General features: G+C 48.7%; 5 protein-coding genes across 5 annotated transcripts; 3 read left to right on the top strand and 2 right to left on the bottom strand.

Moving 5' to 3' along the window:
• Nucleotides 1-578: 578 nt before the first annotated feature.
• Nucleotides 579-2,792, bottom strand: LACBIDRAFT_303618 (uncharacterized protein; the record flags this gene model as incomplete). Its single annotated transcript, XM_001884115.1, has 4 exons — nucleotides 579-989; nucleotides 1,042-1,827; nucleotides 1,887-2,620; nucleotides 2,669-2,792. 4 exons carry the CDS (start codon nucleotides 2,790-2,792, stop codon nucleotides 579-581), a joined length of 2,055 nt encoding a protein of 684 aa, XP_001884150.1.
• Nucleotides 2,793-4,475: 1,683 nt separating this feature from the next.
• On the top strand, nucleotides 4,476-6,384 carry LACBIDRAFT_294893 (glycoside hydrolase family 5 protein; the record flags this gene model as incomplete). Its single annotated transcript, XM_001884204.1, has 11 exons — nucleotides 4,476-4,615; nucleotides 4,673-4,835; nucleotides 4,888-5,107; nucleotides 5,165-5,401; nucleotides 5,458-5,503; nucleotides 5,556-5,711; nucleotides 5,761-5,874; nucleotides 5,928-6,037; nucleotides 6,090-6,140; nucleotides 6,192-6,232; nucleotides 6,295-6,384. 11 exons carry the CDS (start codon nucleotides 4,476-4,478, stop codon nucleotides 6,382-6,384), a joined length of 1,368 nt encoding a protein of 455 aa, XP_001884239.1.
• A 1,843-nt stretch (nucleotides 6,385-8,227) lies between these two features.
• Nucleotides 8,228-8,848, bottom strand: LACBIDRAFT_148880 (uncharacterized protein; the record flags this gene model as incomplete). Its single annotated transcript, XM_001884114.1, has 6 exons — nucleotides 8,228-8,274; nucleotides 8,325-8,438; nucleotides 8,487-8,560; nucleotides 8,616-8,643; nucleotides 8,699-8,744; nucleotides 8,798-8,848. Coding segments are annotated over 6 exons (360 nt in total), but the record flags the coding sequence as incomplete, so codon positions are not given.
• A 585-nt stretch (nucleotides 8,849-9,433) lies between these two features.
• LACBIDRAFT_329994 (uncharacterized protein) lies at nucleotides 9,434-10,531 on the top strand (the record flags this gene model as incomplete). Its single annotated transcript, XM_001884203.1, has 1 exon — nucleotides 9,434-10,531. The coding sequence occupies one exon, from the start codon at nucleotides 9,434-9,436 to the stop codon at nucleotides 10,529-10,531; it is 1,098 nt and encodes a 365-aa protein (XP_001884238.1).
• Nucleotides 10,532-13,695: 3,164 nt separating this feature from the next.
• Nucleotides 13,696-14,684, top strand: LACBIDRAFT_252050 (uncharacterized protein; the record flags this gene model as incomplete). Its single annotated transcript, XM_001884202.1, has 7 exons — nucleotides 13,696-13,725; nucleotides 13,808-13,889; nucleotides 13,942-13,955; nucleotides 14,006-14,098; nucleotides 14,150-14,224; nucleotides 14,332-14,360; nucleotides 14,483-14,684. 7 exons carry the CDS (start codon nucleotides 13,696-13,698, stop codon nucleotides 14,682-14,684), a joined length of 525 nt encoding a protein of 174 aa, XP_001884237.1.
• Between the last annotated feature and the right edge of the window lie 719 nt (nucleotides 14,685-15,403).

The raw sequence follows: 15,403 nt of genomic DNA, 5'->3' as shown, positions 1-15,403 counted from the left end.
TTTTGTTATGCAGGTAGCTGTCTAGTGTGTAAATACTACTGTCCTAGTTGTATTACATTGAGCATGTTAGGTGCACGTGATGATGCTGCCTTAGGTGGACTCGGATCGGCGGCAGTTCGGACTCTCGAAATACGGAACGTCCTCGACCTCCGGGCCGAAATTGGAGCTGACTGACAGCCGCAGTTACATGACACTTGCCTAACCGACCAGGTGATTCTTTTGCTCAGGGAACATCACACCGCCAATTGGCAACAAGTGGACAAACTTCCATATTGTACAAGGAACGGTATATGAAGGTAAACGTTAACGGCCAATGGAAAATAAAGGCATAACGTGCTAGGGGTGTCACAGTTCGCGATGTAAGCAGAGAATACAAAGTACAAACAAAGTACGGAAAATAGATCGATATCGCACTGAGTCACCACTGAGGCAAATGGCTAAGGGCCCGGCAATACCGTCATATATAGCCAATCAACTATCGCCCTAGCTCGAAGTAACGGCATTGAGGACACGATCCCCAACTTGTTTTTGAGCTGTTTGCACAGCGACCCCTTTGACACCGTCTGTGATGTTGTCCTTCACTTGGCTATTGAAGTATTCCTTGAAGACCTAGAACCGCCGATCGAAGAGTCAACGCAATGGAAAAATACGCTATAAAATCCAAAAAAACGCACAGACGTGGGGTGAAAAGTAACTTTATGTCTCCATTCATCAGGCACCTGTTCGTGATCGCCGATATGGTCGCCGTAGGTAACTGGCCTAGGATGGAAAGGGTGGAAGATATAACCACCAGTCTTCGCCAGCAAAACAGCTAGAAGGAGTGCGATCAAGGCCGCCCCGTTGATGATTGTCATTGGAATCAAGAAGCCAATGTTAGCGCTCGTTACAAACCAGCCAATAACCGCGTATTTCACCATTCCATCCACACTGCGCTTACAAGAAGCTGGGGGATTTGGAACTGTCGAGTATATCAATCGAATATAGGTGGTCTGTGGGACAACGATGAGATTGAAGGAATGATGAAATATCGACAGGACGAACCTCGTATTCGAGAATCCCTTGAATCATCTGTTCAAATAATTGCAGATACAAGAAACTTTGCTGAGGTAGCACCCCGAAAGACTTCACCCCAAAGGTAAAAACCGATTCAGCGACTTGATTGGATTGGAAATTCTGGCCCTCGCTTATGATGTCCCCCAGCCCAATCAACGCATTGTTGATGTGCGTAGAAAACGCGATTGGAGCAGCTATAGTCGGTCCCGCAGTAGTGAAAATGCGCGCAGCGGATTGGTACGTCACCGGAAATATGGCAGCCTGCACCGGGTTGACGGTACAAATGATATTCCCAATCTCAGATTTGTAAAAGTTGTACCCTGTCAAGTAGACAGTGTAGGAAGCCACTGGGACCCCGTTCACAACTGACTGGCATGCCCAGTACACCAGCGTATTGTTGCCGTAGGTTGAATGGAGAGACAGAACGTTCGTCAAGACCTCAGCTCCCCCTAATGAAGCGCAGCTAGCGTTGTATTGTATTGCCCCGCCATATCCAGGAAACAACGCCCCGACTACGAAAGGGTTCGTTTGCGCATAACTGCAACTGACGTTGCTCTTAAGACCTTGATGATTGAGGGTGTAGCTGTATGAAGTCATCCCCGCCACTACCTCCGGCTTCGAGAAGGGAGAAGGCGCGAGGGTGTTGAAAGCAGGGACGCCGTTGGGACCAATAGGCAACAGGCCTCGGATAGGTCCCAAGAAATGTAGGCCATCTTCAGCACCGAGCTGACTGAAGGTCAGACTTTGAGTGTTGTTCGTTACTAATTCAAGAATCTACGGGATAAAATGGAGTTAATAGACATCTAATGTTCGAGGATAGATTTCTGACTAACGTTACCGCGGCCGGCTTCTAGGACGTCGACCATCTGATTCTCTCCAAGGCAGTTGGTGTATGGGATACCCTTATAAAACTGATAACCACATGCCCTCAGCGAAGTATCTTGGAGTGTCTCGTAGTGACTCACCTGCCAGCCACAATTATTGGCTATCGGATGTGCTGCGAACCAGGCTAGACAATCAGAAGCAGTCGATGAGAAGTCGAGCTCGGTCCCGGTGAGCGCAACCGTTCGATTGAATGGGGCAGGAGTTAGCAGACTTGTGGTGCTTGATATCAAGTGTGGAAAGGTGAGGACGCAAATGATCAACAAAACCGCGGGCCACCATTTCTTTTTGGTCATTAGGGACTTAGCGTCTTTCAAACTCTTTCCCCAGGGCCAGGTCTGACGTCTGAAAGCTAATAGCACGCTGAGCGTGAAAGGTTCAGTCGGGTGGCGATGGGAAACCAACTCCTGGGCAAAGCGAATAATTGAGAGAGAAAATAGAACGCTAACGATCATGGAGATGATGCTGCATATGAGCGTGATGAAGTAGGTCGTAGCGTGAGGGTTATTCGTGATGACTTTGGCGACATGATTATTCATCTGAATGCCTTTCTTCGCCCAAACCACGCCAAAGAATATCCAAGGCCAGATCAGCATAATGGAGATACCAATAAATGCGAGGATGTCGTGCACACTGGGCCCCGAACCGCGGGGCACCACTTCTTCTGCCACATGACGATTCGTTGCTGCATGCGACTTAGTACACGATTGGATGCCAAAAACACAAAACATACCAGTAGTATGTTCGCTCTTCGAGTCCTCCAACGGCTTTTCCGACTGGTCGTTGGCAGTTGGTGGATCATCTTGTCGAATCACAGTAGCTGACGTAGCTTGGTGGATTAACGGAGGTTTCGACATTCCGCAAACGTTCTCGTAGACTCGTTCTGCTTAAGACGGAGAAGACAGGAGCAGGCTCTTGCAATCCTTCGCCCTTGCACATTTTGGGATATGACCGCACCCTAGGAACGTGTCCGTTAAGCGCTGAGGCAACTGAATGGACATGTCATACATGTCACATTCTATGGAGGCAGAGTGGAGGAGATTCCTAAAGCCGGCGACCAAAATAACCCGAAAAGACTGATCTGTGTTCAATCCTGTGCTAATATCCTGTTTATTCGCCTCCGGTCTGGATAAAATGAAACATACAGTTGTCAGTTGGCAGGCCTCTCCTGTTCAACGTGGATGGTTAATACGAGTACCCATCTTGGCGCGAAGACAAGTGCAGGGCGCAAACAAGTTTCCTGTCAAAATTCGCGATGAACGAGTTGGGATTCTTGCTATGGTTAGCGCAAAACATGTGCTTTGGACAATAGAACTTTACGTACCACCTCAATCGAACGACCTCTGCCGAAGTGCTGCAACTGAGAAAAAATACGATTCCATATATAGCAGCCCGATTTCCGTTGATCCGAAACATGCTGTTGCCGAGATCGGGCTTCAGGCTTCAAGCGTCAATATACCCTGGCGCTAGCTAACATGTCGACACCAACGATAAACCTGGCGGAGCTTGGAGTTGAGGATTTGGTGCACTGGTAGGAACCTTAAGCTTCAGTGTCGGATTAGAATCAAAAATCAAGCTCAAGCTTCAAGCCGGATGCAGGAACCTGGAACGATAAGCGTGTGCAAGTAGAGTGACTCCTGTCCATCTCATTCCAGAGGGACTGGGGCTGTGCTATTTAGACGCTGGATTCAACTCCGCATATTGACGCATGTTGTCCTGCTGTTTGGTGCAAGGCTTCCCTTACGTTCCTCTGAACACATCAAGAACACATGCACGTATACATGCCGGTCAATGCCTAGGTATTAGTTTTATCCTGCCAATACTTTATTTTCAGCAAAGTTCGCGTACAGAAAAGACAGCGTTGACTTTGTATTTTGGAGACCTTTTTATTTTTCTATCGCACTACAAGAGGCTCTACTGAAGTCTGACTCACCTCTTCAAGGTCGTGCCATGGTTTCGTATTGAAATGATACACACCCCTTTTCCCCAATCGGCATTGACATAAATTATCACGAGTTGCCGTCCGGATCGTAATGGACGCTAAACACAAGGCCGCGTGCTCGGAAATAGTGACATCCACCACAACATTTATTGGACTAAGACCAAACTAAGACTGGAAAAGCTTTCGGGTTTTCCCACGAGGCACTAAGCGCGACATACTTCCATGTCATCTCAGGTCATCTCTCATTAAAAACCAGACAAAACCCTGGCACTATGACCGACCCTATTCACCAATACCAATCAAATCAGAACGTTGTGATTATCGCCAATCTCGATATCAATTGTGGGCAAGAGTCGGCGCTGGCGTCAATCGGCACCTCAATGATCGAAAGGACGCCAAACATGCACCCAGCCGTGATAGCGACATCGGCCAGGGATTTTGTTTGTATGAAAACGTAATTTACCACTGGAACACCATTGGATAACGATCTGCATCTGGATGACAGAATTTCACAGCCCTTTCCTTGACCAGAACCTATCCAGTCCTACATGTTTATAAGTCCAGGATCCTTCTTCCGTCTTTTTTGGGAATCGTCGTCATGTCCAGAATGTCTCTGGCTTTATGTATCACGCTCGTCCTCCAGTTCTGGATCGCCTTGGCCTCTAGAACCGACCTGAGTGCTCGCTCAAACACAGGTTTCGTTACTGTATCTGGTGGGCGGTTCCAACTGAACGGAAGGTAACAAGCTAGTCCGATATAGCCATCCTCGGTTGGGCTGATGTCGCACCGTCTTAGTCTTTGGCGCTTCTACGGCACGAATGCATACTGGCTGCAAATGTCTACGAACGACGACATCGACCTTACCTTCCACACTATAGCGACCGCTGGCTTTAGAGTCGTTCGCGCTTGGGCTTTCAATGATGTGTCCAGCAAGCCATCCTCCGGCACCTACTTCCAGGTATGATCAAATCACCTCACTACTCCTTCTTCCCAGCTAACGCCTCCAGTAGATTCTACAGAACGGCAAGGCAACTATTAACACAGGTGCAGATGGTCTCCAGCGACTCGACCAAGTCGTTGCTGCCGCTCAGAAGTACGGGGTGAAGCTCCTGCTCACGCTTACGAATAACTGGAACCCTGAGAGACCAACGCCCTCTACCTCTTGGGACCGTCGGCAAGTCACTGATAATGGCAAGTTCTCTGAAAGAGGATTTCTCTCTAATGACTACGGTGCGTTTCGTCGTAGATCAATCCGCCTGCAACACATTTACTCTATCTTATTTGTAGGCGGAATCGATGCATACGTCCGAAACTTCCATCCTGGTGGCACGCACGATTTGTTCTACACCGACAGCACTATCATCAGCGCTTTCAAGAACTACGTTGCTCAAGTGGTTAAGCGGTATGCCAACAACCCAACAGTCCTTGGATGGGAATTAGGGAACGACTTACGCTGCTCTTCCACTGTCTCTGCGTCTTCGAGCTGCAATCCGCAAACTATCACCAAATGGGTTTTCGAAATATGTGGGCGATTTTGTTCTGATACGTAACCCGATACCGTTATAATTTTGCGACTACAGCAAACTACATCAAGACACTTGATTCGAACCATCTTGTCACAGCTGGGTATGTCGTTCTGCATGAGCTACGCCTATTGGTTGATCACATATCTTTGCAGTGATGGCGGTTTTTACTGTCTAGGTTGCAAAAAATTGTACGCCAAGCAGTCCGCACAGCCAAACGCGGTGATTTTCCCTGGACCATCGTTCGACGGCTCGTATGGAGTGGACACAGAAGACATTCTCGCCAGCCCTTGTATCGACTTTGGTTCTTTGTACGTGCCTTCATGCTAATTGCATTCTTTCCTGAGACGCTCGCGAAAGCCAACTCTTCCCAGATCAAGTTACCTACTTCCCTGATTCGGTGAAGTCTTTTGCTACCAAGGCTATCGGCGATGGCGGCAAATGGGTCGGGGCGCACTCGGCCACCGCCAAGCAGTAAGTACTCGAAGTGTCATCTTTTTCAAATAGATTGTACCTTTTCTTTACAGGCAAGGCAAGCCGGAAGTGCTGACAGCCATGGAACTTGTCACGAAGGACTTCTGGCAATTCTTCGTTCCTTTCAATGCGACTGCTCCCTTCCCCGACACCATACCTTGCCGTAAGACAGCCTTTATACTTGTGCTCCCGTATCTGACATGTTTCGATTCTAGGCGGTGTGGAGGAGTTCCAGATGACATACGCATTTACGTCTTGGTCAGGAAGTACGTTGACTTGTGCACGTTGATCTCGTCCTTTGCTCAAACGTAATTCAGCCTCCCTCAACGGCGACGTTGACGGCGTATTGGAATACCCTGTGAGCTAGACGCTATTTTTTTTGGTCCTTCTCCCTTTCTGATGCAGTCATTTTATTACCAGTGGGTCCAACATGGCCTTACCAGTCACGGAACGACCTTTCCCAATGCCAAGAGAGACTTGACAGATTCCCCTCCTGGCGGAGGAAAGTAAGCGTCTCCGAAGCGTCTTTGTTTGAGCAACTTGACCAATGAATTTATTTTCTGCAGCTATAACGGGGCAGCGAGCGGGCAAACAGCTGAGCAATTCCTTAACAGCCTGCCTCCTCTCCCTTGAACGTCTCTTGGTGTTGCATCCAATTGAGGGACTGTACGAACTGTACGACCTTAAGGTAGACGGGATTTTTTTCTTTTCTGAACCTCCAACTTTTGTTCTGCCAAGTTTCCAGCTCATGGATTTTTTGATTTACGCCCTTCTCCCAAAACTTCGTTCATCAGACACTTTCACATTACCAAACACTTTCACATTACCAGACAGTTCTCCATTACCAGACAGTTCTCCATTACCAGACAGTTCTCATTTCTCATCATGACTTTTACCGACGCTTTGTGACGATTTCCATTGACAGCCTTAGTTCAGTACGAGGACCTGTTACGCATTTTCATGAGTTGTTCAAAATATTTGAGGTCGTGAGCTAAAGACTATCGCCTATACCGTCCTCCACGAACACCACCGCCCTTGGCCTTCAACGCGGCGTTCTTCCTCTCCCGCTCCTCTTCCTTTGCCCGTGCACCTCTCGCTCGCGGGTCAATCACCTCATAATCACGCTCCGCCTTCAGCGTCTCCTCCCCATTATCCTTCGGGAAATGAAGAGCATGTCCCATGAACCCCCGATCATCATCCACTTCCATGCCAGCGGCATCTGCACCAGCTCCCTCACCCTCACCCCCACCCTCGCCCGCCCCCTCTTCCTCAGGTTCCTCATCAACCAGCATCGATCTCTGTAGCTTCCCCCTGAAGCTACTCAACGCAGCCAACACATCACCCTCGTCCTTCCGCTTGCCGTCTTTGCCCTTCTTCTGCAGCCCTCGCCCTTTGGAGTACTTGGCTAGCTCTTCCTCGAGATACGACTTCTTGGCCTTCTTCTTGTGTTCATCATCACTCAGGTCACCGTCCCGCTTTTTCGCAAGTCTCCGGATCTCAGACTCCACTTTCTCAATTTCGGCTCGTCGAGAGTCACTATAAGTCGGAGGGTCAATGAGAAAGCAGCAGAGCGGCGAAGATGAGTTACCTGCCAGCAGCTTGTTCCTTGGCATAGCTTTCTCGAATTTTGGTGATATCTGGGACTTCCTGCTTCTTCGAAGATTTCTCAGCCTTAGAAGCCTCAGACTTGGGTTCACTCTTCTTCGGCCGGCTGCTTGAGGCTGGATGTGACACGAAATCGGGTATCACGGTTGTTGGTTGGGGATTTTCAGCCACTATACAGGGGTTAGCAGCGTAAGGATAAGGTGATTCGAGAGTGCGTACAATCTGGTCGGAAGATTGCTTTCTTTTCGAATGTGCCGACATCTCCTTCTTCTTCAGCATCTGCGTCCCCACCGAAGCTCAACAACTTAACATTCCTGAAAAGTTTGTCGTTAGCGAGGAACAGCAATCGAGAACAAGACACATACTTCTTGGCTCCCTTCCTTCGTTGTTCTTCCTCTCTTTCTCGTTGTACCTCTTCCCTCGCGCGTTGTTGTGCGCGTTTCTCAGCAGCAGTGATACGTGGCACGATATCGTCGAATGGGTTGTCAGTGATCCGAATGGATTTGATCTTTGGAGGACTACCATCATATCAACTTGCTGCCGGAAGAAAGGATAGAAGCAACTCACTATACTGGTCGGCCATCCTTGTCAATCTCTGCAAAAAGAAAGGCTGGTCAGTCAAACAATCGAAAAAATTGGCCTTATTTGCACACCCATATCGCCGATCTTCATCGCATCTATGGACTAGTTATTGTTTGAGCAGGCATCGTATAAGGTCGGGCCACGTACTGTACACCGTATCTCCCATAACTCGCCCAAATAGTGTATGCTTCCCATGAAGCTCGTCCGCACGATCTAAGGCTTTGGTCAGGGAGAGGCGGAGGAAGGGATACGTCAAGACCAACCAAGTGTGATAAAGAACTGTGAATCGTTCGAATTCTTCGTCCCATTGTTTGCCATCGCCACAAGGCCTCGGTGAGCGAATCGTAGTCGAGGGTGGATCTCATCCTCAAATGGTTCTGCATGTTCGTGAGCTCGGAGTCAAATATAACACTAAAGTCTCGTACCTCCATAGAACGACTCTCCGCCGCCCCCGGTCCCAGTTTTATCTCCAGTTTGAACCAGGAATCCCGGCACGATCCTTTACGGACTCGTCAACGAAATGTCAACCTTCCAGGAGGCAAAATCCAGCTAACCGATGAAATATCACGCCATCATAGTAGCCTACGCACTTCCGTAAGTCTACTTGCAAAATTTGCCTTGCGAGAAACTCACAGACCCTCCATGGCTAACGCGAGGAAGTTCCGACATGTTTTGGGTGTTTCCTGCAGATCATTGGGGTCAGTTTCGGGATTTCAGTATCAAGAAAGACACGGACTTTCGACCACAGCTCAATTTCGATCTCTCCTACGGTCGTATCCACGATAACTCGGCCGTGTGTTGGAAGAGCCATGGGTGATTTCAGCAAGTGGCGGAGAGTAAAATGCAGCGACAAACAAGGTCACAGCTTGATTCCGACCCCTGTGCGATTTTGTCCAAATCTACTTTCCCTTTGATCCCGGACCCCTTGCGATTGGAAATCATCAAGCTCGTATTGTTACGTACAGGTTTATATCTTTTTCGCTTTGCGTGCTATTCCAAGCTTTTGAATACTGGACAGGAGCCAACGCCTTCTTGCTTTTGCTTGGATTGCGGTCATATCACAATTTCGGATATGGAGGGATATGATTCGGAGCGAGAGGGTTCGCAGAACGAGAGTACAGATGCAAGTCCTGAGCTTCGTACTTTGCAATCTGACCTAACGCGCGTCGGTTTATGGCACAAGATGGCACATCTTCAGCAGCCATCACACCATGATCCTGCTCTGATTCTTTCCCTTCCTGAAGAAATTATCATCCATATCTCACTTGAGGCTTGCAAACCCTTTTATGAATCCGAATCGTCAGTGCAGGCCCTCCAGCCTGCAAACCCCGCATTTCTCGGAAAGATTTGCAAGCAGTGGCGACAGATAGCAATGTCCACACAGGAGTTGTGGAAGTTTATTCTGATAGCTATCGAAGAGCCTTCGGATTATGGTGGGCTGGAGAATGAAGCCCAAATCGAGCACTTCAAAACATGCATCGATAGGTCCGGAAACTATCCACTTTTCGTACAGCTCGCAGGCGACGGCCATGACCCTGACCCCCATCTGCTCGACAACATTTATGATTTGTTGAAACTTTGTTCCCATCGAATTGACCATTTTAGTTCTCTTGGACTGCCGAGTCTGGTTGAAACACTGGGAGCACTGAATCTTCCTATTTTGACGTCAATGGCTTACAAGAGCTACGCTGACTGGTGGTGGTGTCTCGCCAAGGACGCTCCGCTTCTCCGCAGTATATCTCTCTCCCATCTTCCACTGAGTACCGACGACCTGAAGTGGGAAGAGTTGAATGAGCTCAGGCTCATCCGTTGTCGCTGGAAAACGTGTCTCAACGACCTCTGCCTCGCGCGGAATCTCGTTCACTGTCATATTCGTGGTCTCGACCCATTTCATGAATTTAACGATGATGGTTCCATGGCTCAACTCCCACATTTATCGACTCTCATAATGTCCAATCCTTTTGCTGCCATGCTTACGATAGTCCTTGATCGCATCGAAACGCCGGCTCTGAAACGGTTGGAGGTTCAGTGGGAGGAAGAGGTGTTGGAGCCTCTCATATCTATCACACATCTGGTTGCACGCTCCTCTTGTTCACTAGACCAGCTTGGCATCACTGCCCACCCAATCACCGACTCAAGACTGGCAATGGGATGCCTGGACAGCATACCGAATCTCAGCAGATTGGAATTATATTTGAACGAAGATAACGCAAATCATGTCATTAACCATTTGAATCATACGGCACAGCCCCTGGACATCTACATGAACCGTGTCTTGTTCCCTAACCTCCATCAGGTAATTGACGAGATTCCGTTGATCTCCCACTACAAGGTATTGTTCGACGAGATGGACGAGCGCCCTGTCGGGAATTTCAAACTTGTTCAACGCAGGATATTTTATATCAATGATTTAACTCTGGAATTATATAAAGGCGTAGAAAGAAGGCCTCTTCGAGACTTATTGAACTAAATGTGATGTGCTTACAATTGATACCTTCCTATGTTAATCAACCCCTCCTTTGGACTAGACAACAAGATACAGTTGAAATTTCGCTCATGCTTCGGGTCGTGGCCAATCAGTTGCTCCCCGTATGGTCCCCTCGGGCGTATCCCAAAATATTCTTACCCACGCGTACATATATGAAGGTGTAGAAAGACGTCCTCTTCGAGACTTACTGAAATAAATGTAACGTACTGGCAATGATTACCCTCCTTTGGACCAGAGTTAAAATTTCATCATGTTCGTGGTTAGTTAGGAGCCTTGCTCCCCGCACAGTCCCCTCGGGCGGGCTTACAGAAATCGGCGTGCCAGGCGTGCACGAAGCGTGCAAGCCGTGCAGAGCGTGCACGCTTCTCCGATTTTATTTCAAATTTTGATGGCATTGTATTTTGTACTTTTTGACTTCTGAAATCGATACTTTCATTTGTTTGAAATATAACGTTGGCTTCGATTCTACTTTTACTTGATTTTTACGGCGAAAGGTTCAAAAAGTCGGAGTTTGAACTGTCGGCATCTCCCCCCGAGCAATTTTGAGTAGATATAATGCATTTTCATCCCAGAAAGTGGGACGTGTACTTAGAAACCCATCCCTAAAAAAAAAATTCATGTAAACACATCAGACGTTCGGACATCCCCCAGTAAATTATTGAGCAAGTCTCGATTATTGAGTACAACTTCTCGGCCATAGTCCATTGTTAACATCAACTTTGGACAATAACTAGCACTTGGGAAACTGCCAGGTATATAAACTGCCATGTAAAAATCCTCCACTTTTTGCACGCTCTGCTGCATGCCTCACGCACACCACATGCACGCCACACACACGCTCCGCACGCCGCACGCACGCTCTGCACGCTTCATACCCTCTCTGCACGCTTCGATGTAAAATATATGCCTCACTTTTTCCAGAAATATCTTATGTAAATAGCTACTTATTAGGTGTCCTGTGATGTCTCCGAGGCGCAGTGCAACTCCACCCCCTGGTATCAATATTTTGAAAGCTGGGCTTAGCCCTAACCCCCGGCCTTTGCTTTTTTATCGATCAGTTTCTTCGTTCAAACGCCAGCGAAAATATTTATATTAAACACCGATTGCTTGTTGGATGAGAGAGGCGCTTTATTTGAACCTTCGAGCCTCTTCCCTAGTGATATGTGACCCCTCGAACTTGAGAATTATTGAGCCAACTGCAGGCTGTTTTATGGGGTCCCAAGCACAGTCTTGCCCCAAATAGCTCACTGCTGAACAGTTTAGAGTACCACACCGCCCTTTAGAGTCAACTGGCTGATATTATAGATGTGGCGTGCCACGCTTGCACGCTTCTGCACGCTCGTGCCACGCCAAAAGTGTTGTGCCCCCCTCGGGCGTATCACAAAAATATGCTTACCCGTGTACTACCTGCGTAACTCGGTTAGTGACCCTTTGGATTTGATTCCGATAGGAAGTTAGCGATCCAAGATCCTCAGGGCCGTGTAGTAGTAGGTAGTAGTAAGTCGCGGCAACCATATACATTATTTGCAATTCGGCACGGATTGCTTTGGGGTTGCTGATTGGCGAGGTGACCTACCCCGCCGGCGGGAAGTGCGGTAAATGTTCAGAAATGCGGTATTTGAAATACGGTATTCAGAATCCCAAATATGCGTAAGGCGTCAGGAGGTGTGGGTGATGTCAACCTGCATCGTACTGGGAACGATGAGTGTTGAACGTTAGGTATCGTTTAACATTTATTCAAGGCCTCTCTACTTGTTTGGGGGGACAGTAGTATGCGGCAGGTTACTGACAATTTGAATCAGCGTCGGTAAGGAGAGATGTAAAGCGATGCCCACAAATGAGAGATTTTGGCGGCCCGACACTCCTTCTCCGAGGGCCATAAGTAAGGGCGGCAGAAAGAGGTGGGAATGGTCGCCGGCCCGGGCTCTTGCAACACATACCTAGACGGTCAGACCAATCTAGACGCCAGAATGGTCATGCTTTGAGGCGCGCTCTTTTGCTCCGAGTCGGGATTGACGTGGTCGCATTTGTCCGGGAAGTGCTTTTGTTGCCAGCAACATATACCTAGACCTATCTAGACGCCAGAATGGCCATGCTTTGAGGCGCGCCAGAGCGCGCCTTTTGCTCCGAGTGACCGAGTCGGACGTGGTCGCATTTGTCCGGGAAGTGCTTTTGTTGCCAGTGAGATGGTTGATGGATCGGGGTAAAGTCCATTGACGTTGGATGCGTTTTTCCATGGACTTTGAAGTGAGAGAAAGCTCTTGGAGCCGCTTGAAGAGGATGTGTGCGAGTCGAGGAGCTTTCCCCGTATGGCCGAGGAGTAATAGTTATGGTGGCAATGCAGGTTCAGTGGGATCTAAGGCTCGGCTAGAAAAAATGGCCGGGTCTCAGGACAGCGTCGAGACTCGAGCTTGACACGGATACTCTCCTATTGTTTCAGATAATAGACGTCGCCCCTGTGGCGATTTTCGGGACTTCTGAGCGGTCTATGTTTGCTGTGAAGCAAAGTAAATATGGATGATTGTCGTATAAAGCGCAGTAAGTATTGATGTTAGGCATTGCGATTGTCAAATCTTCTTATGGTCCATATTGTCGTATGGTTCACAACAAAAAAAGGGAATGATATTTCAGAAGCAAACTCCTTTGACCTGCGAAATGTCAGCGTTCAGATATTGGGTTTGAGATCCATCGGATTTGGAGAAGCTCCACGCAGTCATCCTCGGAGAAGGGAAAGGGCCATAGGCTAGTTCGGAGGTCCAGAGTACGAAGACGAAGGCGTAAATAAGGTGCCTGATTGAAGCACGCTTGACGCAGGATATTCGACCAGACGCACCCGAATGAATAGAAGAAGGCTCCTGAAGATAATGAAATGAACAACCCCTCGGCTTGAATGGTATCAGAGGTCATAGGAGAGGAAATTTTTCTCTGAGGTAGCGCCAGGAAATGGATATGTTTTGACAATGAGAACAATGAACGTCTTGTCCTATCGACAACGTTCACGGCTGTTGAAAGATAAACCGGTTGTTGCTTAGTCATCGAGAGCTTGTTGTCACGCAGAAGATCTGTCACGCTATTTGTCCCTGTGATTCTGACGCCCTGTTCCTCGCACCCCACCATCCACACCGTTGACAAACCTAGCTTCATCAATGTCCGCCAGCAAACCCGCCCAGAAGCGTGTACGTCGTCCAATCCTCTCTCGTCGCTGTGTGAGATGGTGTCATCAGCGGGCTAACTGGCGTTGTTGCCACCTACATGTAGCTTACCAAGGAGTTCGTCGCTATGCAAAGGGAACCACCGCCGTTCGTGTGGGCTGTACCGGATGAGAAGAATATCCTAACGTGTTAGTACCCTCTGTGTGTCGTATGTGGCTCATAACGCTCAATGAGATGCAGGGAACTACCTCCTGGTACGATGACTCCATCTGAGTCCATTCATGTTGTGACACATCTTCGACAGCGCGGCCCACCAGATACACCTTTCGCCGGCGGAGAGTATCACGGAGTGCTACTGTTTCCATCGGAATATCCCTTTAAACCTCCTGGAATCAAGGTGCGAGACATTGAGAAAGTGATGGGGATGCGCCGTCTGACCAAATGACAGATGTTCACTCCCTCTGGTCGCTTTCAGCCCGATAAGAAGATTTGCTTCTCAATGTCTGATTTCCACCCTGGATCGGTATGTCCCATCCTCCCTTGCACCCTCACCTCACTCTATCTCGCCGATCTGACCTTTTCTGTCTCTTTGGATCGTCTTATGATGAATGCTGATTATACCTTGTTTAGTGGAATCCCGCCTGGAGTGTCGCGACAATGTATGTTTCTTCTTGAATCCATCCTGCTTTTTCAAAAATTTCTGTCCACATTCGGCAATTGAATTCTCCGAAGTCACATCTACCCGATGTTCATGATCGCTAATCTCCTGTCATCATCTTAGACTTACAGGGCTGTTGTCTTTCATGCTCTCGGACGAGATGACCACAGGATCGGTCACATCCTCAGACCCGCACAAACGTGCCTTCGCCGCCCGCAGTCATAGTTGGAATCTTTCACAGTCCCGATTCAGAGAGGCTTTCCCTGATGTGAGTGAAATACTCCCTTTGCTTGTAATCCGCACACATCCTGCCCACGCCTTTTGACCCGTCGGTCTCCGGCAAATCGGGATTGATGAATAACCGCCATCCATCATGACCTTCTCGATCATCGCCCCGCCTATCCATCAATTATGTCACTAACGCCCACCTCTTCTTCTCCGTAGTATTGCCAGCCACAGCCTCAAGACCTCCCCAACATGGGAGAGAAGGAGAGGGGAACTTCCGAAGTACCGCCTCAGCCAGCATCACCATCAGTATCAAGATCAACATCGCAACATTCGACGCAACCTGCCACTACTGAATCTCCCTCTGCCAGCGCTTCCAATGCAACACCATTCGCCCTCATACCACGACCTCGTAAGCCCGAGGAGAACGGCCTGAACGCCAACCGGGGGACGGGGTGGATGGCTACCTGGAGGCAAATCATCTGGGAAAAGTGGCGGTGGTGCGCCCTTATAGCGCTCGCCGTCATAGTGTCCAGAATCTCCACGAGCTCTTAGGCTCGGCTCGCTCCATCGCCTTTTCAGGTCTTGGTAACATATTTATTTCTCAATCTCGCCCTCCCCTCGCTCCCTTCCGAACAACGTCAAATATTTCAAAGCCCTATATGACCCCACCCGCCTCACGACTTACACCACATAAACATTACAATCTCTGTCTTTTCTTGTGTTACGACCCTCCTACGACACGATCCTTGGTTCTCGATCCATCCCCGCTCTTCCACTCCCTCCCCCCTCGCTCCCTCCTTCCTTTAATTATAGTTT

Source organism: Laccaria bicolor, genomic scaffold, assembly GCF_000143565.1.
Source record: "Laccaria bicolor S238N-H82 LACBIscaffold_24 genomic scaffold, whole genome shotgun sequence".
Taxonomy (NCBI): Eukaryota; Fungi; Basidiomycota; class Agaricomycetes; order Agaricales; family Hydnangiaceae; genus Laccaria; species Laccaria bicolor.
Note: the sequence above shows the minus strand (reverse complement) of the source record. Positions and strands in the feature narration are given on the sequence as shown.